The 22559-nt window shown below is 39.8% G+C and overlaps 1 protein-coding gene across 1 annotated transcript; it reads right to left on the minus strand.

Moving 5' to 3' along the window:
* Positions 1 to 40: 40 nt before the first annotated feature.
* On the minus strand, positions 41 to 22107 carry slc7a8a (solute carrier family 7 member 8a). Its single transcript, XM_038730852.1, has 11 exons — positions 21975 to 22107; positions 15226 to 15430; positions 11807 to 11958; positions 7388 to 7513; positions 6353 to 6506; positions 5755 to 5878; positions 5359 to 5462; positions 5033 to 5129; positions 4742 to 4891; positions 3548 to 3725; positions 41 to 2715 (listed from the first exon to the last, which is right to left on the minus strand). The coding sequence occupies exons 1-11, from the start codon at positions 22105 to 22107 to the stop codon at positions 2561 to 2563; spliced, it is 1578 nt and encodes a 525-aa protein (XP_038586780.1). The 3' UTR covers positions 41 to 2560.
* Positions 22108 to 22559: the final 452 nt, after the last annotated feature.

Genomic DNA, 22559 nt, shown 5'->3' on the forward strand with positions numbered 1-22559 from the left:
GTTCTTCATAAAAAAGGCTGTATACAAAGAGATGTGAAAATTCTGGTTCACTTCTGAATGTTTTTATTCTTGTCACACACTCACCCCCAATATTTACAGTTACATTTTTAGCACAAAAATAGACTTGAGAGACATGTCAGTCACAATGGCTCTGCAGACTGCAAATGGCAACTTAAATTAGAGACCAATGTGTGCACAAAATTATTTAGAAATAACATTCTTATTAGGCATATTGCATTGCGAAGATGTATTGCTAGGAGAAGAAATTAATATGCAACGACTGTTAGAACACAGAAAACTTCATATTTACACCACATTAAAAAAGGCTTGTTTTGGTCTGAATTAAAGCAAGAAGCCGAGGTTGCAGCTTATTGGGAAACCTTGAGCAGCAAGAACGTAAGACGAGTAAAAAATAATCAATACTATTAAACCTTTTTTAGATTTTAAGCAGAAATACAAGCAGTATTTCACTCACACTGAACTTGTGAAGCGAGTTGCTGTCTGCACAGTCATCACTGCAACATCACATAATGTTGCAGCATTTATGTAGCATTAGCATTCAGGCCTCATTTATGCACAGCGCTCGCTGAGAAATGTGAAATTCACAAAGTTTATGTTGTGTAATAAATTGAGGAATCATTGAAGAAACTGAATGTAACAAGAATCACATTCTTTGAATTGATCACACAATGGAATAAGATAAAGATATGGAGCATTTTCTTTTATATAAATGAGGCCCTGAATTACAAATTCAAACATTAGTCAGTGGTTTTTATTTACTAAGAGACAATTTGCGGACTGTCATGACATCTGTGTTTACTGTAAATACACAATAATCGTACAGGCACAAAACACAATCATTGTACTTGTAAAGACATCCATGACACCCTGTTCATCTTACATTTTCACAAGAGAAACTTATACAATACAGGCCCAACTTTTTTTTTGCCAAGACCTGTCATCGTCTGTGAGATATTTTTGGGATTGCTTGTAAGATTGAGACTCCTGAGGACATAAGATCTCTAAAAGCACCAGTACAAACATTTAGCAACGAGGCAATAAGTCGGATCTGTTGAGTGTTCTTGGTCTGGAGGTTTTAGGCAGTGTGTGTAAGGAGAAGGCAGTGGGGATGCCCTGAGCCACAGATAGATTATAGAAAGACACAAGAGTACACAATGTGTGTTGAAGTGTGAAGGAGTGTTGTTACTATAATATACAGCATAGATACATAACTATTACCAGACAACACCGAATGGTTTGAATCAGTTTTTTTTGCTGGTGTCTGCATTAATATTGCACTAAAATCTCTTCTTGTCAATTGTATGAATCAAGATTAGAGGTTATTTAAAGTACAGCAAGGTACAACTACAATAATAATTCTGCAGTAAAACTGTTTCCCACATGTGTCAGAGTGGTGGTGAAATTATCACGTCTTGTCTATTTATTGGTTCTAGTGATCTACAGTATGTCCATGCAGCTTTCAACTCTGATGCCCTACCAACTGAGCTATATAGACCCGGACTTGGACATGCAGTTTTAACGGGGTAATTATCTGTGTAGTGTGCATACCAAAACTCTCTGATTTAAAAAACACTAAACACTTTTTTGTTGCTTCCATCACATTAACAAGTGTGAATATTAACAATCTCTCCACATCAGTCACAATGTGGCACCCAAATATATTCCAATTAAGGCAATTAAAAAAAAACAACCATTTACCAATGCAAAGAACAGCTCACACATCAGCTTCCAGGTGTACACCTCCACGGTTGCAAGAGTAAAAAAAAAAAGAACAAAAAAAAGGCCGAGATGTATATGATGTTAAATAGAAAAAAAGAATATCAACAAACCAAAAATTAACATATTAAAACTAAAACAACAACAAAGGCAAATTATATAAACAATTACACAAAAAAATTAGAAACATTTCAGCGTCACAGTCACCTTTAAAAACCAAAACATAGTTCTTGGTGTACTTCACAACATGAAATGACTTGATCTGAATCCAATTTTCTGCTTTGACAGTCAAAATACTGCTTTGGTGTGTTGAATTTATGACAAAATTTACAACGTGGCCAAAGAAAAGAACAAAAACAGAAAAGAAGTGTTTGTGTGGCCACCACAGTGCAGTGAGAGTCTTTTGATAAAAAAAAAGTACTACAAAAATGATCTCTTACAGTAGGAGTGTGCAGGGAGTGTGTGGAGGGGGAGCGGGAGGAAGAGAAGCAGAATGATGATGATGATGATGAAGATGAATAGTAAATTGTTAAATGTGTCTGTTTAATGTGTATTGGAGAAGTTGAAGGTGCTAACCTTTCTTTATTGCACTGTTGAAGGACCCCAGACAGAAAAGTTTGAGGTCGTAATACTCCAAACATCTCATACTATATTTGCTAAAAACCAAATAAAAACATGTAGTGTGGGGGCACAAGTGTTGATCAGTAAATCCACTACAAACTGTGTCGTGTGTTTGCATGTGTGTTTGAGTGTGTGCGCACCCACGTGTGCGTCTGCATATGTCCATTTCTTTTGGGGCAGGTGGGAGATAAGGGCGTGCGCTTTAGCAGTCCGCTGACTTGTGGGCGTCTCTGTCCTCCTTAGACAGAGGAGACCTGGCCTCCTTCATTTCCTCTCCTTCCTCTCCGTTCCCGCTGCTGTCACCTAAAGCTGGATAAACCACCATGCAAAACTTCTGGCCCAAGTGCGTCATCTTACCTGGAAGAAGAGAGCGACCGGGTTTGAGGATAGGGACAGTAACGGGAATTCAAATTACATGAGGTTAACATTTTGATTAATTAACTGCCATGTTTCATTTGTCCCAGACCAAATAATTACAATCCAATCATGTTTCATACAAATATTTCAAAAAATGTTAATGCCACTGTGTGTTTATAACTAAGTACTGTGTTAAAATAATACTTTGACATTTTAGGGAATCCACTTATTCCTTTTCATGCCAAGAGAAAAAGATCAATACCACTCTCATGTCTGTACATTCAGTATGGAAGGAGAGCCAGGATGCGATTGGCTCAGATTAGCATAAAGACCGGAAACAGGTGGAAACAGCAAGCTTGGCTAGTTGCTTCCCAACAAGAACAACTTGTAACTCCCTATAAAACCGCACTTCGTTTTTACATTTCTATTTGGGTGATTAACCAAAACATGCTCATTTGTGAGCTTTAGAAGTGAGGACAGGCTTTGGACTTTGAAAGTAGGCATGCTGTTTCCCCTGCTTCCAGTCTAAGCTAAGCCTTCTGACTCTACACCTTTATATTTAACACACTTCTCTGTACAGACGTGTACAGAGCCCCTAAAGTCCTGTAAGGTAATATTTTTATCTTGTGTGCGCTTGATAAATAACTTGTTCCCACAAGATAATAACTTGTGTGCACAAAATAAAAATAACAAAAGTCACCTTTAGGGCCTCCGTAGACATGAGAGTGAAATGTTGATCTATTCTTTAGACGAGATATAGTGAATTTGTAGTTCTAAAGAAGAACATTTTGCCCAAACAATATGTCTTCACGTGACACATAAGCTAACTTACCAACGAAGGCGTCAAAGCACTGTGGCTTATTTTCCCAGTAGACTCCCAGATAATAGACGGGGACGCCAGTCAGCATGATGGCCAGGCCGATGCCACACACCACGGGCTCAGAGTAAAGGGAGAAGATGAGCAAGAAGGCCCAGAAGAGGAGGTAAATGACCGGCCAAATCAGGCTGATCTGGAAGACAGAACACAGCAACAATGTGTCATGATCATGTGTGGTGTTTTCTGTTATTTTGTTAATGTCCATTTCTGTTTTACTCGTTGCCTCTTTGCTCTTGTTTAGGTTTTGTTGGTTGATTATTGCTTCCTTGTTCCCTGTTGTATTTAGTTACATTTCTCCTGGTGTATTGTCTGTAGCTTTATTTCCTGTTTGATTTTGTAATTTTGGGGATTGGTGCTTTTGTCTAACTTTGTTTCCTGTCTACCTTAATTCCTAATGTGTCTTACCTGTGATTAATTGCTCTGCCTGCTTGTGTGTGTGTGTGGTGTGCCCCTGCGTATATTGCCATCAGTTGTGTTCAGTCCTAGTGGTGTCATCGTCTAATGTTGAGTGCTCTGCCATGCTCTGTTCCACGTGTTTTGGATATTATCTGCCTGATTTGCCTCTGTTTTGTTTGGACTTCTGCCACACCAAGTATAAGCCTGTGAGTTTCTGTTGGACTTTATTAAATATCATCAACTGAACCTGCTTTGCTCTGGTGTCCTGCATTTGCACTCAGCTACTCGGGTACAACGTGCTACACTTATGAAGATAGCTTCTCCCTTTTGAATATTAAGTAAAATTTTGATTAACTGATCATTTTTGTACATTCATCTGTCATCACCAATAGTACACACTTCACACCACAAGATAGCAGCTCTCAGAGGATGGTTTATGGCTGCTTGAAAGCAGATTTACTGCACATTAGGCTCTTTTCCACACTGGCTGTTCATCAAGTGGCTTTTAAAACTGCCTTGTTAGCATAGTCTCTTCTGAAAACGAGAAGAGTTCATTAGATGATGAATATTAGATGATATTTTTGGGCCAGTTTCCATTTTTTTTTAAACATGTTGACCTTCAGATATCAGAAAAACTGCAAAGAGAACAACAGTCACATGCTGAAATGAAGCCAGAGAGGCATCATAATTGTTAACATAATTTGGTACATAAAGTGAAACATCTACTGTAGAGGGAAAAAAAGGCACACACACCTTGATTGGTCGGTGCATATCTGGCTGTTTATAACGCAGGACAATCTGCCCGGCGACAGTGACTCCATAGAAGAGGTAGTTGATGAATCCCACGTAGTTGATGAGAGTGTACATGTCGCTGGTGCACAGCATCAGCAGGGTAGACAGGCACTGAGGAGTAAGAAGGAAAGGGCGGTCAAAGACAGGAAGAATGATAAAGAGCTAAAGAGCTTTCTTGTTAGGTTGAGAGACTGAAACTAACCTATCTGAAGTAGATAATATAAAAGCAGTCACTGTGAGAGCAGTACTCACAGTGAAGAGCAGGGCAGGGATGGGAGTGCAGCGTTTCATGTGAATCATGGCCAGCAGACTGGGGAGGTGGCCCTCTCTGGCTCCAGCAAAGAACAATCTGTGAGAGAAAAATAAATCATTCAGCTAATGCATCTAGATTTAACCGTCTACAGTACGTCCACACTTTACGTAATGAAAAAGAGAAAAGTGTTATACATGTTGTGATTTAAGATGAGGAAGGAAAGTTAAATTTAGTAAATTGTTTTTATACGTTAGACTACAGAGGAAAAATTTGCATTTTTTGCGTAATAGTTATTGTTGTGGAAGTCATTATCGAGCCAACTAACCGTGAAGAGGTGAAGAGGGAACCGTTGACTCCCCCGAAGGTGGAGAGCGCCACAGAGATGGGCATGATCCACGACATAACTCCCAGCAGCTTCTCACCAAATGTCTGGGATGGAGGTTACAAGGTGGATGAAAGGGAGGGAGGGTCAAAGGAGTAAAGCAGACACACACACACACACACACACACACACACACACACACACACACACACACACACAAGGTTAGATGCTTACATTCATGCATTTTTAATGTGTTCACTACTATGATGCAATGAATGACAAGGTACCAACTAACATATTTGATTTGAACATTGACCAGCAGGGATCACTAGAGGGAGACAGACTAATTCTACTAATCACGTCACAGGAACACCCTGCGTCATGCTCTGAGCTACTCACCACGGCAACAGCATTTGAGGCGAGCAGCTCCTGGGGACTCATGGCCGTGACGTAGGCGATGTTAGCAAAGACGTAGACGAAGGTCACGAGGGGGATGGAGATGAAGATGGCACGAGGAAGGTTCCTGGAGATGATAAAAACAGCAATGTTTAGGAAACAGAAAGGGGAAGAAAAGCTAAAGAGAATGAAGTTGGGGGGGGTATAAAGTAGGAAATTAAAAATTGTACCTTAGGGGAGGTGTATTAATGGATACCAAGGTTATTAAAAAAACGTGGGATTGTTAAAAATACAGAAAATGCAGAGGAAATGAAGAAATAAACCATTTTATAATAGCAGAAATGTTTTCTAGGTCAGATCCTGAAAGTGATCTCCCATGCTAAGTTCAATAAATTTCAAAGAGCTTTGAAAAAAGGAATCATGGATTAAACTGGAAAGCTTAGTCAGGTATGCAACTGCTAATCACTGAAATAGCTGCAAGCAGCTTTAACATAAGCTACACTCATACAGCAGTTATTCATTCAGCACTGTGTGGAGCTGGTTTTTTAACCACAACGACAAAATGTTTCTAGACATATGAGAGCAAGACAAAGTGTCTTACACATAGGGGTCCACCAGCTCCTCTGTGACGTAGTTGAGGAAGTTCCAACCTCCGTAGGCAAAGGAGCCTTGTAGGAAAGCTAGGGCTATCAAACCCACATCATAGTCCTGGAACGGCTCAAAGGCATTGGCTGGCTCCAACCAGTAGTACTCTCCTACAGGTGGAGAAGACAATGCAAAAGATTAGGGGACATTTTTAGTTAGCTGAATTGGCTTTTAATGCTCTTCTTTGTTTATTCAGGTCTTTGTGATCCTTGTGATAATTTGTATGACCATGCCTAACTAAGTAGGTCTGTTCCTCATCATTTCTCTTGGGTTTGCTAATGATGTTTTGCTGTGAGGGTCAACACACTATAGTCTGGAATTGCTGTGAAGAAACCCAGCTGAAACCCATCATCTAATGCAATCAGTGTGTAAAACAAGTTGTAAACGACATTCTGCTAAATCCCTGTAAAGCCACTTCTTTGCAAAAATCCCCTGTGATCTCTAAAGTCCCCACTGAGAAATGATCAGATCCTCTGTTTGGGGTAAATGTCTAAATAATCTATGATCTTTAGGAATCTGGTTTCTTTCTCATTCCTTATTTTTTTTTTTTTCCTAAAATCCCTTCTTGGGGCATGTTTTCAGAGAGCATTAAAGTATTTCTACTCTCACATACACTCCCTCCCATATAGGACCTAAAAAGTCTCCTGTCAAATCAGGCACTGAACTCTTCTTCATTCATCTTCAAATACTCGCGCCGAAATCCCCATTTTTGTTGTTACAAGGGCCCACTCTCTGTGGCCACTGTAATAACTGGCCCTCAGCCATGTTGTGACAGCAAACCCACACAGGCATGCTGATATTAGCAATGTGAGGGGCCCCAGCAACTCGCTGACCCCTGTAGCGTCCACGGGGAGTCTATACTGTCCCGAATGACTGAAAATGTCCCCAGTGACTTTTTCCCTTTCACACACAGAGAAAACACCAGACAAAGGTGGAATGCACTATGAACATATGCATTAAGGGAGCACGGATGGCAGTTTGATAAGCTTACCCTTGCAGATCTGCACGATGCCCATGATGATGATGAGGGCGAGGGCCAGCAGCTTGCCGGCGGTGAACATGTCCTGCACCCTGGTGGCCCACCTCACACTGGAGCAGTTCACCCATGTCAGCAGCACTAGATAAAAAACACAGTAAAACTCAGAATTAGTGCTTTCTTTTACACCTTAAATTCCATTTCTCCGTCGTGGTTCCTTTAAGCGTCTTTAAGGTTAGTAAAATTACCATATATATATATATATATATATATATATATATATATATATATATATATATATATATATATATATATATATATATATATATATATATATATATATATATATATATATATATATATATATATATATATATATATATATATATATATATATATATATATATATATATCAATTTCCTCCAAAAGTCAGCCTGATATGTGATATCATTGCATCTAGAATTCAAAAACTAAATTTGGCGGGTTTGAATAAGATTTGGTTGCACAATACGATTTTTGTACTGACTGTGCTGAAAGGTTGGGAAAATGATTGTGTTACGGAGTGAAACTAGTGATAAAAAGGTTTATGTGTTTACTGTTTAATTGGTCTTGTAAAGGAACTGTCGCTGCATTGTTTGTAGTAGTAGTAGCAGTAGATAATTTCCCAAGAAAAGAAGAAGTGACTGATAAACCTGATAAGACACAAGAATCGTTGCACAATGGCCTTGAAGTTTTTCTTGATGGAGACTGAACTGATCTGAGGTCAACGAACAGAGAACGATTATAAGCTGCACACAACGTCCAGCACTGTGGCAACCTTTGAAGGTGTTATCGTGTTGAACTTCACCCATTATCTCTTACATTTCATGTCTTACCTGCAGTAGGTTATAGTAGTAGTAGTAGTTTTCTTTTGAGGTACTGCAGGTATTTATTATTTGTATATGGTTCAGTGATTGAAGTTACCTTATGTATCATAACAATCTGCTCGATGCATTTTACATACAAATATTACCTGACATGGGAATGATATTACACATTACAACATTTACCAGCAAATATCATTAGATACATTTATTTATTCATATTATGTACTGAGCAAACTCTACCCGCAGAGGACGACCATGAGAAGCAGCTGAAAAATGTTCAAGTAAGTGAATCTCTCAAAAACTTTATATTCCGTTTATAATTTGTTGTGTTAATAAAGTTCAAATGTGTGTTCTTATTTTTATTCTTATATTATTCTTATAATTTGTTCTTATATGTTGTTATAATTTCATGTCAGGGTGTGTTGATTTGATAAGACAAGATTGTAAAGACAGCCCTGCCATACCTGAGAAATAACAGGTCACAAGCCTGCTGAGTTTGACAGTAATACATAAAGAGGGTTTGTTACATACCAAGGAGGCCCTACAACATCATTTGGAAATGCTTTTCAGCTCACTTCAACTTGAGGCTGAACTAACACGGACAAAGATAATGGATTTGATCTGTACTGCTGGGTGCAACAGGCCAGTGGGTTCAGGCCAATGGGGTGCCATTAAATAATAGGCCTGTTTGACTCTGTGGGATTAAGTTCATCACATTAAATGACTCTGAGCTGAGCTGCCACAGAGTGCACAGAGTGGGGTTTGCAGACTGGGCTTGTTTGTAGTTGCTGTGTGGACGTTTATGATATTTTTAGGTGGGTGAGTGCGTGTTTTAAGGGGGCAGACAGGGAGAAAAGTTATGACTTTAATTTCATCAGTTTTTTTTTTTTCCAAACAAAACTACTGCAGCAGATCAAGAGCAAGAGTTGTGGTGAGGGCAGCTGCTGGTACTTGCCCACAAAAGAACAGGAAATGAGGAACTATGCATACTTATGAGTTGATTTGTGTACTGTATACAAATACACACAGGCACAATGGACTATAATACAACTGATGCTGCCCAGAGTAAATGCTTCTTTAAACCTCTTAACTCAGAGTTGTTTTAGGAACCAGATTATATTACCGTAACAACACCTGTGTCCCGTCCTACTCCTTTATGTTGATTGGCAGGCTGCGAGTAAACACCAGAGGACATCTCTCAGCTGTCCATAAGCTATACAAAATGTGTGTGGAAACTTGCTGAGTTAACCATGAGCCCACTGGAAAACACGACAGAGCTATGACCTCGCACTCTGCCATCTGTAGGAAGAGTCGGACCCCAGGGAGAATCCCCCCACCCCTCTTTTAACCCAAACATGTTTTTGAAACTGTACACCTTTGAAAACGTTTTCCCAGCACATTTAATATGACCAGCGACTGCGTGGCTGTCAAGGAATCTTGTTTTGACTGGATTTATATATAACGGATTTGTAAATAAGTAAGGTTATTTGCTTCACTCTACTATAAAATGTTCTGCAAGGGGCCATATTTAGGAAATAAAATATGCAGCAGCAGCAGCAGATAGACACGCATGCTGCCCCCGTAAACAACAACAACAAAGATTACATCAGAATCGAGGGCGACTGCTAACCTCACCTCCCCTCAGCATCAACAGCAAAACATCTATAAAAGACTCAGCAACTCAGGTTGTTTCGCTGCCTGACAACATCTGTCATAATTGATTGAGAAAAACCAGATAGCGCTGCTGGCTCAGCTAATCAGTAGCTGAACAAACCAGAATTTGCTCTGAAAGGCATTCATGGAAGTAGGACAAGAAAGACAGGGAAATGTAGGTCAATGTGTCTGTAATAAAATAAAAATGCTACAAAGCCCCAGAGATTTTTGGTGTAGACTGGACCAAATAGCTCTACCATGCATAAGAGATTTTCTGTTTTACCTAAACTGCTTGCTTCATCACACTTATCAGAGTAGACCTCGCAGGTTTTCCAACGTTTTCGATCAGAAAGAGATAGGCGTGGAGGGGATCTCCTGGTTCACTGAGTACAAATGTGTTGCGTGTTATTGTGCCTTGGGAATGTGAGGTTTCCACAATGTCAAGCTAAATGGAGCAGCCAACTGAGCACATATGCGAGTAAACAGCATGTCACAGGACATCGCAGGTGCTTTACACCTCCTTTGGAGATCAGTTTAAAAGCAGATTAGTGGAAATACTAAAAATGGATTATAGGCAACATGCAAAAGCAGATTAGTGGAAATACTAAAAATGGATTATAGGCAACATGGACGCAAACTGTAGTGACTTTCTACTGATGAACCAAAACAAAAAACTGTAATGCTGAATTGTGCATATGTGAATATGGCAGCTTTTTGCACAAAACAGTTAGCAGAACTTGAAGTAAGGACAATGTTGTTCCCCTTTTTCCTTTTCCAGTGCCGAAAAGCATTTAGTGGCTATTTAAGAAGATGTCTAAAACAATATTTACCCCCCCCCCCCCTTTTTATCCATCTGTCTTCTGCTTGGTGCTACACTCCCCTAGATGCTTTGATACGATACGAGTTATTCTCCACCTTCTCTTAGATAACCTCTGATGTGTAAATAAAAGAAGAGCTTCAGAGAAAAACTGGGACAGAGAGTGACATAAACAGGATAAATCAAGCCGTAATGCAGCCAATCTGTGACTGCTTTAATTAACCTATACACAGCCTTGAGGTTGTAATAGAAACCAACAAAGCAAATGCTGCTGCAGTGGAACATGTGCTTTAATGTTAAACACGTGGCGCTACACAGTGTGTGAGCTACTTTTACATTTTGTCCAGCAACCAGTGTCTCAACCCTGATTTTATCCATTGTGTATGCTGCATTGTGATAATGATACTTTTTTAAGTTTTTCAACATTTGAGCCTGGCTCAACAACTCTTTCTGCTGTATTTCTTTAGATCATCTGCACTCTTATCTCTGTATCGTCCATACTGAATGAGCGTGAAATTGAGCTTTTAGCTGCTTCAACAGGTGCTTCAAAGAGTATTTATGAAGGAGAAAGAGTTGAATTTGTGAAAAGTTTCTCATAAGGGACATTTAATTTCCATGCCTCCTAGAAATTCTGTCCATAGGGCACTGTTTTGTTTAAACATAACCATAAAAAGCTGAATAATGTAGTTGCTGCCAGCAAATATTTTGGCAAAAAACAAATGAGTTAGATGAAACAGTGGAAATCCAGTCTGGGATATCACTCTCAAGTCTGTGCTGTTTATGTGAAGCTCCAACCAGCTGCCTTAGGTTATTTTATTTTGATTTGACAAGAGGGGGACAGAACAAAGAGGCAGACATATGAGTTACTTTTACCCACTGTTAAAGATTGCTCTAAACCCCTGGGATGAATATTCCTGTCATGATCACGTTACACAGCTGACACATACATAACAAGCACTGCATATACATCTACTTGAGGATGTTGCACTCACAAGAAAACTTTTGAACTAATAACTAGTAAGTAAACCCCTGTGTGCTATGCCTGGAGCAAGTTGCGACTCTGCACTCACACTTGGCACGTCAGACTGTTTTACTCACAGAGGCAGACAGCAGCCAGCAGACGCAGGCCATTCTCTGGCGGAAAGCAGGTGGGGAATAGAGGCTGCAGGACGTAATTGGAAAACGTCAGCGCGATCACGGCCTGGTTTGTCGGGTATATCACCAGCACGGCGATCCACAGGCGCAGGAACCTGAGACAAAAAGGAAGGAGGGTGGCACGGTTACAAACAGAGAGGCATGGGAGAAACAGTAGGGTGCTGTACAGGACGAATATACATCCTTCAGATTCCCATTCAAAGCAGGTTATTTTTGGTTGAAGTCCGCACACGTGTCAACTCTGTTTCTTACTAAACGTGGCCTCTCTTTGTATTGTAAAATAACTTATAATCTGATTTTATTGTTTGTTATACAAAGATATTAATGAATTGACAGTAAATTAATTGTTCATACTTCTGAATATAATGCAATCACTCCTTTGAGTCATTTATCAAGCAAAAATCCTACACATATGCCGGCTTCAGCCTCTGAAATATGAGGATTTGCTGCTTTTTGTGTGTACATTTGTGTTAATTTTTCTGTTTCCACATTTTGTGCTATTTTGTGAGATTTTATAGGCTTTATGATGAAAAAATGCTCAAGAGATTAGGACAACACAAATACTAAAAGCAACGTTTCACTTGTATGGTTCATGTTCAGTTTAAAGTATCTGGGGTTCCCCCAAATTTTCCTGTTTGTGAGTAGAAACCGCATTTAGACCAAGCAGCAGTTAAAACCCTTCACTGGTACCGAGACTAATACAGTTTTAACTGGACGGTGTAACTGAGGTGACTCATGCCAGCTTTCTGTTGTTGTCTGGTTACAGTAAATAGCTCCAGTCACAGGGGAACAACATGATGCAATATGAACATTACCCATATTAGTGAGCGTCTGCTTTTACTACTAATATTTAGCCGCTTGTTTGAATTTGCATTTTTGTAGGGGCATTTTGTTGGGGCAGTGGGGGTGAGACGAAGTAGAGCAGGAGGGATAAGCTTTTAGCAGGAGAGACAAGGCAAGTGGTTTTTCCATGAAAATCCCTGCGAGCTTAAAGAGGGATCATTAATGTTACAGCTGACTGCATTAATGGGATTGTGTCTCAATGGAATGTGTGTGTTTAGTGTACATTCAAATGCAGGCCAATGCTGACTAAAACCACTAGTAACATTTCCTCAAGAATTGTTTGTACTTGCACTTTAATTTCTATTTGTTTTGTGCAACTTCTTGCTTCTATTCCACTATATTTCTGAGGGAACTACTGTGCATTTTACTTTACTATATTGATTTGACAGCTATAGCTGTTTTGCAGGTTTCACATGCTAAAGATAACATGAACCCAGATGATATGATGCACTGCGGTACATTAAACAACCTATAATAGTTTGTAGGAACATTGTGGTAGGCCACACCGCCACATGGACCAGCTATTCAAATGCAGCTTACAGGTTAATGTATCATTAAATGATAACACTGCATGTGATACTTATTTACATATGCGTGATAATACTTCTGTACTTTTACTTAAATACACTATTAGTCCCTGTATTAGGGCAAAAAGCAAATTATTGTTTTTGTTATTTATTCATCTTCTTTTCTCAATGAAAAATAATATCCCACTTTCCTAAAGCCAAAATCAAAGTCATTCAAATTCTTAATTTTTTTTTAACAGTCCAAAACCTAAAGATAAATGCAGCAAATATTAACATTTGAGAGGCTGAACCCAAAGAATTTTGGCTCATACTGAACATACATCTGACACATTAATTAATCTGGATAAATATAGATGTTTCCCAGTGTTTCCTGTGTTTGGACAATTAATCGATCAATCTATTGAACGTGTATATTTAGATTGTCCATATATATCAAGTACATTTGATTTATCTTTATTTAGCCCATTATAAGAATACCCTCTAATCAAGTTTTTTACAATGTCTCTCTGCAACCTGTGGCATCTACGGCAGTCTTTATCCTGCATATTATGGGTGTAACACCACCACCATTAGTCTGACATAACAAAAGAGCCTTTGTACTTAAAATATTGTCCATTCTAGTTGTGTTTGAGCGTACAACTTTACGAGCTCTTCCCCCTTTTCTACGAGCTTTCCGTTCTCCCAGGCAAGGTACAGGAACTGTAAAATATCAAAGTTATTGACTTATACGCACATGCAAACACAGCTGCACCCCTGCAGCCCCCCACCTCAAGCCCACATAAACACACATAGGGATAAAAAGGAGCAGGACAACAAAAACAAACACCCCTTGAAAATTGTTTATTTATCCCAGACAGAGGGCACAGGGAAACAGTTTCCCCAACACATCAAACCTAGCATCTGAAGTTCATTGATGTATAATGATAGCTACTGCACAAAAGGGACAAAAACAATCATTGGCTGTTATGTCTGGTTGAATTCCTGTCCCGAAATACCCTGATAATATGTATCCTTGTGATAGATAACACAATGGTACAATTTGTGTTTATAGTCTGGGCAAAGGCACAGTGTGTGTGTAAAATCTACGCTAACAAACGATATTGTTTTGCTAGGAAATTAACCCGGCATGGTTCCCAAGGGTTTAATGTAAGTGCCATTGCCTTAAAGCTAACCGTTATAGTTGAATGCGACAGGACCAGTTGGCAAAGAAGAAGCCTGACATTTGTAATTCTGTGACTGACTTTGAACATTTGGGATACTGCTTTGTGATTGTAGGCAGATGTGTTTATACATGCGGGTCAGCATTTGATTAATGTGGGGTTACTATCGCTGTACTAAATTTAACATCTGTGCTTGACTTACTAACAAAAGACCCCCCTGCTTTGGATCAAGATGTCTGACCTACATCGCCAGGCTCATCCACCAGGATAAAGAGAGGAATCGAGAAAAGTTGGTATGCTCACCTAAATCCATGTCAAATTGACTTTAATAATAATAATTTCTTCAAGAAAACTGGGTCATATCTTTAATAGACAGCACTTTTGACGAGGGTCAACTGAGGGTTTATTAAACCTAAGTGACCCAAGAATGAGTAACAATGTCAATCCTCAAAAGAGATCAATTTGACCATCATTAAATCCTCATAATAACTTTTAGTTATAATGAAAAATAGCTTTAAACGTCTAGCATTGGTTTTCAAAATGATACCTGGATGGGTCAATTCAATCAGAAAGATCTTAAAATCTTAAAGGGCATTAATTTTTCTAGCCAAATTAATTGAAAACATTTAGAAAGATTTGGAAGCATTTATGGCAACACAAAAAATGCCTAAATGCCAATTACAAACCCCCTCCACTCAATCAAACATCCTTCTCATGGGAATCAGATCACACCTTCAGATGTTTTATTAAAATACACCTGAACGCCCTACTTGTTGTTTCCAGCTATAAGTAGAAGACTGAACATCTTTATGAATGTTCAGTTTTCACTCACCCAGCCAGCCCTCCAAAGATGTCCTTGACGTAAGAGTAGTCCCCGCCCGACTTGGGGATGGTGACGCCCAGCTCGGCGTAGCACAGCGCCCCGATGGCAGTGATGATACCCGTGATGATCCAGACGATCAGGGCCACTCCCACGGAGCTGGCGTTCTCCATCACTCCCTTCGGACTGACGAAGATACCTGAGCCGATAATGTTACCTGGTGGAGGGAGGAGGGAGGGGAGACATGAGGTGTCAGGTTTTGGTGCAGACTGAAAAACAGATTGTTGTCAGCATTGTCTTGAGGCGATGTAGTGGTTACGTGTGCAAATGAGCTGAGGCAAAACCAAAATGCTTTAAATGTCCTTTTTTAGTGCATTTAAAAGCATGCATTCCACCATTTTGTCATGGGAAGCACAACTAAGCCTGGGAAAACAGTTGTATCACGTCCTCTGTAGCTCCGGATGAGCATTGTCAAGTGAGAGAATAATTCAAAATAACTCAGTGATGTCAAACGTTATCTCCGCTTGGGCTTGAGACTTGAGAAAGTCTGGATTACAAACTGGGGGAGTGGAGTTTGAAATATGAGGGCATTTTTCAAGCAGGGAGTCAAAAAATCTGCCATCCAGTTGCATTATGGGAATTGTGGGAGCTAGTATTTTAAAGCATGACCCAAATTAGGGAATCTCCATCTCTGCTGTAGCAATTTTTATCATTATTTTGTTAATGTGTCTCTTCCCTCCATCCTTATGCAAGTGCAACACATCACTGGAGTACCACTTTAAAAAATAAATTAAAAAAAATCAATAGCCTAATTTTCTTCAATAGATTTCAGGATGTCAAGAACCGAGACTATTCTGTTTAAAAAAATACATTACCAGTGGCTTAGCATTTTTTAATTTTCAGCTTGTTTGTGTGTTTAAGAAAGTTTAATTTACATTTTCTACCAGTGCAGACATCCTTTGTTTTGCAAAGGTACACATCGTTTGTAGTTAGAGAGCTAAAACTTGCAAACACACTGGTATGGTCTTTTAAATTTGCTTCATAGTTATACTTCCTAAGTTGCCTGTAGGGATTTTACTTCATTGAAAGTTTACTTGTAGTATTTAATGTATATAGACAAAATGAGCAGTTCATGAGTAGAAAGTGAGCGACAAATGAGAGAGTGAAAGTGAGAGCGACAGAGCACCAATTGAACAGTGATGAGGCAGGCGGGAACCTGTGATCTGCTGACTTTGCAAAAGGGTTATGAGGAGATGGAGCAAGAGAGAGAGCGGGGTGAAAGAGTGCAAAGAGGGAGGAGGGATGAGAGGTAGATGCGGGGGGGGGGGGGGGGGGATAATGCCCTGATAGGTTCAATGAGTATCAGAGTGCCAGACAGTTTACACAGGAGCTGAAAGATGGAGGGACGGACGATTGGGTTCTGGTCCAACATGAAAGCAACCGCCGTAGCCTCCGGACAGACTGAGTCCTATCTGACGGGGCAACGACTAAGCTAAGGTCGGAGGTCAGGAGCCTCAAATCAGATTCAGCTGACTGGGCTGACTGTGTTTGAACGAAGAAGCCAATTAAAAAAGGCGTCTGGGTCGAAGGTTGAAGGTTTTGAATCTGGATGATTTGCTGAGCAGCGTTTTACAGTACAAAAGTCAAAGGTATGAATGAACTGTCACATTCTCCCTGGAGAGTTTAACGAAGTGATCGTATGTGTGTGTGTGTGTGTGTGTGTGTGTGTGTGTGTGTGTGTGTGTCTACCATGTTTCCCAGCTTAACTACAATATATTACTTGCAGCTATTTATCCAGCTACGTACATAGAGTGACAACACAATAGTGGTCATTTACATCTTTCATTATGTTAAAAAGTCCAAATATTTGCTGGTTCCAGCTTCCCAAAACGGATGATTTGCTGCTTTTCTTACTTTTGTATAATGTGAATATATTTGGGTTTTGAGGTAGTAGACAAATAAAATCAAGCTATTTACAGAGGTCACCCTGGGCTGTGGGAAACAGTGAGGGGCTTTGGTCACTACATTTTACAGACTAAACCAGGACCAACCTGAAGCACGGTCACAAGAAACATCTTACGGATGGGCATAACCTGTGATGAGGGGTCGGTAGCAGATATTGCTTCATTTTAAATGGTCAAAACATAAGAAGGAAATAATCGCAGTAGTTGCAGACTCAAACACACTGTCCTCTTCTCTTAAAGATTGTATTTCAGGAAATTTCTATATTGCAACATTCAGTACCAAAAGGGAAAGCCTAGAAATTGCCAAACAGAACACTGTACATGCTTTCTCAGATCAGTTAAATCTAAAGCAAAATCTTAACAAAGCAGGAGGGCATGTAAATGTGTTAAACTTTAACAGATTCCATATGCATCACGAGTAGTGATGATAGCGGCTCACTTGTGTAACTCCAGTTTCAGGTAAAAGGTTAAAAAGAACGACAAACAAACTGTCACACCCCTGATTATGTTGACATCTTTATGGCAGCAGATGTCTTCAGAGCATGACCTTTGACATCTAAAGGGAGAAACAGCCATGCATCGACTCGGCACTCTTTCTCTGTTGCAGACTCCCTTATATGCTTCTGCAACAACTTAACAACTTTGCATATGCGAAAGGTAGCGTGCCGGTTCTGGATTGATTGAATGAGTTTTATGATTTCTGTGTAAGGCTGAGCAGGCGCTTTCATAGGGCTGAGGCAAATGTGCATTCTTGCATGTTATGTGTTCATGTGTGCGAGACATGCTGACTAATGTGGAATCTTTCAAGTTTCCCGTTCTTGTGCTCATTTGTACATCCTTTGGTCTCTAACCAGGCCAAGGGGAAACATGACTTTATAAAAAAAAATAAAAACATGCTGTTGCTAAGCCACCAGCCTTGTCTTGACCTTGATCTAAGACCAGCTTTGTTTGTATGAACTTTAAGAAGCAGTGGATAAAAAGTCTGAACTGTCGAATCTCTTGAGGTAGCATTCATCATGTTCGTTCACATGTATCTTTGTCAAGTCTTACTCTTGTTCCAAATCCCTGCAGGCCTCAGCCTCTTTACATCTTCCAGTGTCACTAGGTTGTAGTTTCACAAAGCTTGGTCTCAAACAAACTCTCCGAGCACATTTCTGTTCCTCTTGGACTTTGTTTGCAACAACAACAGACTTTACAGAGTTAATTTTTATGGTGTTCGACACCTCTGAGGTCCTTTTGAGAGTTTCTAGGACACAACGTTTTATAAAATGTTACAATAGCAATTTTATTCAGTTCTGATTTTGTGTTATCTGTTTTATTATGTTGTTCATCTGTAATTCATTAGCCCTGTTTATTATTTCATCAGTTTACTGATGAATCTTTTGGTCCATATACTCGAATCAGTTTACGGTCACATAAGAGAAAGAAAGGCAGCAACTCTTCGCAGTTGAGGAGCTGGAAAAAAGGAATGTTTGATAGTTTCGCTTCGCTGCCCATCGAGTAATTCATTAATCGACTTATCATTTCAGCTCTACTCACAGCGGCGACTGGCCAATAGAGGGCGATGTTTTTATCATCCTGATTAGTTTTATTTTGTTTAATAATTATAAAATTTTTAATGACAGTTTGTCCTTCCTCTGAATACCAACGTTCACTCAGTCGCAGCATCAAGCCGTGTTCTTGGAGTAGGCCACAGGGTTTTGTTCGTGTGTGACCTTGAAAGTCATTGTTGACTTGAAACCATGATCTTTCCCTAAACCTAACCAAAGGCTCATTAATGTTGTGAAATGGTTGCAGTTTTATTGCAGACATGGTAAGGCTTTGCTTAAATACACTGGTAAGATACCTTAATACGTTTGCTTGATTTTTGGTATAGCAGCAGGCAGCGGCAGGATACTCTTAGAAAACATTTTTTAATGAAGGTTAAAAAAAATCTAATAGCCACTTAAGGTTGTTTTATTATTTTCCATTAGCAATTATTACCATAATATAGAACATTTCTACTTAAAATACTTGCTATAAAGCCAAATACTTTTTAACATATGAACATTAAATAAAACATTTTTACGTGGAGACTCGCTATGGAGATACATTTTGTGTAACGACTTTCTGATTTTATCTTAAGCCGAGTCCAAACATGCAAACACGACCTCAGACAAAGAACCAATGAGAGAAATTAACTCTTGTGTTATTTGTTGGTGCCTCCATGACACATAATTGAACGACACACCAGCAGCAGCAGACCATGAACATTAACAACCGTGTGTGTTTGTGCAGCATTATGATATAACCCTAATAAGCGTCTATAAAGCTCTGTAAGATTAGTTCTTGCATTTCCACCCAGTGTTAAATCCCTGTCTAAACAGCCACCAAGCTGAGGCAACCTGCTGCATGCTTGGCTCTCAGCCAGACCCTCACAGATGCTGTTGCAGGCACGCGTGCTTGTGTACATGCATGGGAATGAGTTATTATTATACTAAACACTGGAGTAATTCACCAGAAAGAGGAGGAAGCGAAAAAGGAGCTTTTGGTGTCATCATCACACCTGGCAGCCAAGGCTTTAGGCTCCATTTTAAAAGACAAGGAGCTGCTGTTATAGGATAAAACTGAGATCACTACTTAATCAAAGTGATGTGAATTTGAGTCTGTGCAGCAATTTAATTACACAACACATGGCTTAGCCAGGCAAGCTAATAAAACAGCATTATCAGGGCAGGGCCTTCTACCAAGTGGACAAAAGTTCACTTCTAATCCCAATTCCTGGCTTTGCACGTTTCTAGGTGTGTGTGTGTGTGTGTGTGTGTGTGTGTGTGTGTGTGTGTGTGTGTGTGTGTGTGTGTGTGTGTGTGTGTGTGTGTGTGTGTTTTAAATGCCTTAACTGTACAATAGGCCATAAAACTGTTTGATGTCCTCATGTGCTCAGCCCCTTTTTCATGGAAACACAGCGGGGCATGTTCACAGCGAAGGGATCAGACGAGGCACCTGACTTCTCGTCTCGCTCACACATGACAATGTGAGCTGAAGGACCGTGAATGAGTGACTTTGTGAAGGACAAAAAGCCAAGGGCAAGAACAGTCTGGTGACCACGCCATACAAGGTGGATGGACTCTGGATGGCCATAAAAATCCTCTAAGATGGCATGAGTCGCTAAAAGCTGCCAACCTGTTCCTTAAATGTTGGCCGATGAATGGAGACAATAAAAAAATTATTAAATTATCTAAATGTTGAGGCAAAGATAGGATCAAGGGTGGAGCAACAGAGAGAGGATGCTGGCAGCATGTGCAGTGATTACTTGCTTGTAGTTTATTATTTTAAGAAGACATTTTATAGATCTTTAGTCATATTTGCAATCATATAAGAACACAGTCAGGTGCAAAAACTGTATTTGTAACTGTAAAAGAATCTGCAGATTAAACAATTATGAATGTAATTGATAGTTGCAGCCCTAGTACAAAAGACACCTCTTTTGACCTTTCCTGTTATATCTGTTTCACATCTCTTGTCTTGTTTTTATAAGTGCAAGTTTCACACTTTTCACTGACATTCAGCACAATCCCATGCATTGAATGTAATGCCCTGTTATACACATATCCTTTACACATCATCAAAATCACCAATAAAATGTAAATTTATTCATACATGCTGAAACATCACAACTGGCCAAGTGGTGGCTGTGCACATGCTGCCAGTTGAACATCAATGTCTCTACTTTAAGACGAAAGTTACATTATCACTGCGATCATCTCAAAACATGAACAAACGTAACCAATCTACCGTGAAAAAAGGAATGAGTCACTTTCGATTGGCCACGTGTATATGAATGATGCAACTAAAGTTAGTACATGTGCTTTAGATCTGTTAATTCCACAAAATGAGAGGGAGACAAGACATAATAATTTTTAAAAAATGCAGCAGAGGACGAGATCTCCTGATTTCAAACTCCATAAACCCTGGATCCTAAATTTCCCACAATGCAAATCACTCTAAACCCTGATGAAATCACCAGGGTTAGTTTATCAGACTGATAAGCAAATGAAACAACTGTTTTTATATGCTGAGTAGTAGGCCTATACCCAAACTGAACTGTATTTGTAAAATGTGCCCCTTTAAAAGTTGTCTCTCCATCAAAATTACCGATATCTATTCTTATATATTTAGCATTTTATGGCAAATACAAGAGCTGTAAGTCCATGTGTTGTCAGCCTGACACCTTTCTGTGTCTAAGTCACTCATGTGAGCCTACAAATTGCTCTGAATGGGCTAATCCTCTGAGCATCAGAGGTGAGGAGGGTGCAACATCACCATCACTGGCCAGGCTACAAAGAAATTATGAAATTTTCATTGATTAAAGACTACAGCAGGGGCTGGAGGAATTAGATCTAGCTTCATTTTAAAGAGAGTTACAGCCAAACCAATGTGTGCCTTTAAAGGTTGTTAGCACATTTGTGGTTTTTATCTCAAACCTGTCACACAGGTGACTTAATGGGAGCAGAGCACAAGCTGGATTCCAACCAACTATTCTGTGGTGCACAACTGCAGGTAAAATGACGCCAACTGTATGTTAAAATACAACATCTGCGTCTTGAAATACCCAGATTATCACAGTGACCTACGCACTGAAACACATGATCTCATGTCTCTCACTCTGACACTCAAAAACAGGCGCACAGATGAGCTGTGTGCTATTAAAAGGCAATATGGCTGCAGGGAATGCTGAATTGTTGTGGGGATAGATAGACAACTGGTCGCACCATAGCAGCAGTGGCTCAAGTAGAAATTACAATAACACAGACTTACCTACTATAATACCGCAGGCACTGACAAGACCGATTTCCTTCTTGAGCGCAACTCCGCCTCCCGACTCCTTCTCACCAGCAGCTTCCTTGGCAGAACCCGAGGTGCTGCTCCGTTGTCTTGCACCGTCCGTCATTTTGATGGCTGGACTTGGACTGCCCTGCTTTCTTTGGTTGTGCTTTTATATTATTTGTCCACCTAACAGCACCTGATGTTGCTGCCCGTGCGCTTGTCTCGGCTTGAGCTCAAGCGCCTTTGTGCGTAAAACTACGTTGACTGATAACCCGCTGTGCTTATTTGATGGAGAGTTGATTGCTGTTGCCCTATGAGCAAACCCGTGACAGTGAAAATCAGTAAAATAAACTGAATAAATAACAATAAGAAGTGAAGGCTGTTGGAATTCGAGTCAATTTCCTGCGTTCACAGTGCAAAACCCTGGCTGAAACTGCAACGTTTCTTCAAGGACAGAGCGCAGATGACCAAATTGTTTATTGCACTGGTGTCTGCCGGTGTCACAAGCTCATGTCCAATGGCATTCCTTAATAGTGATACAAGGAAGGAACTCGGTCCTTCACTTTGCTTCTGGTT

This window comes from Micropterus salmoides, unplaced genomic scaffold (assembly GCF_014851395.1).
Source record: "Micropterus salmoides isolate LMB-PRFRI ecotype aquatic unplaced genomic scaffold, ASM1485139v1 Ms_hic_scaffold_2, whole genome shotgun sequence".
Taxonomy (NCBI): Eukaryota; Metazoa; Chordata; class Actinopteri; order Centrarchiformes; family Centrarchidae; genus Micropterus; species Micropterus salmoides.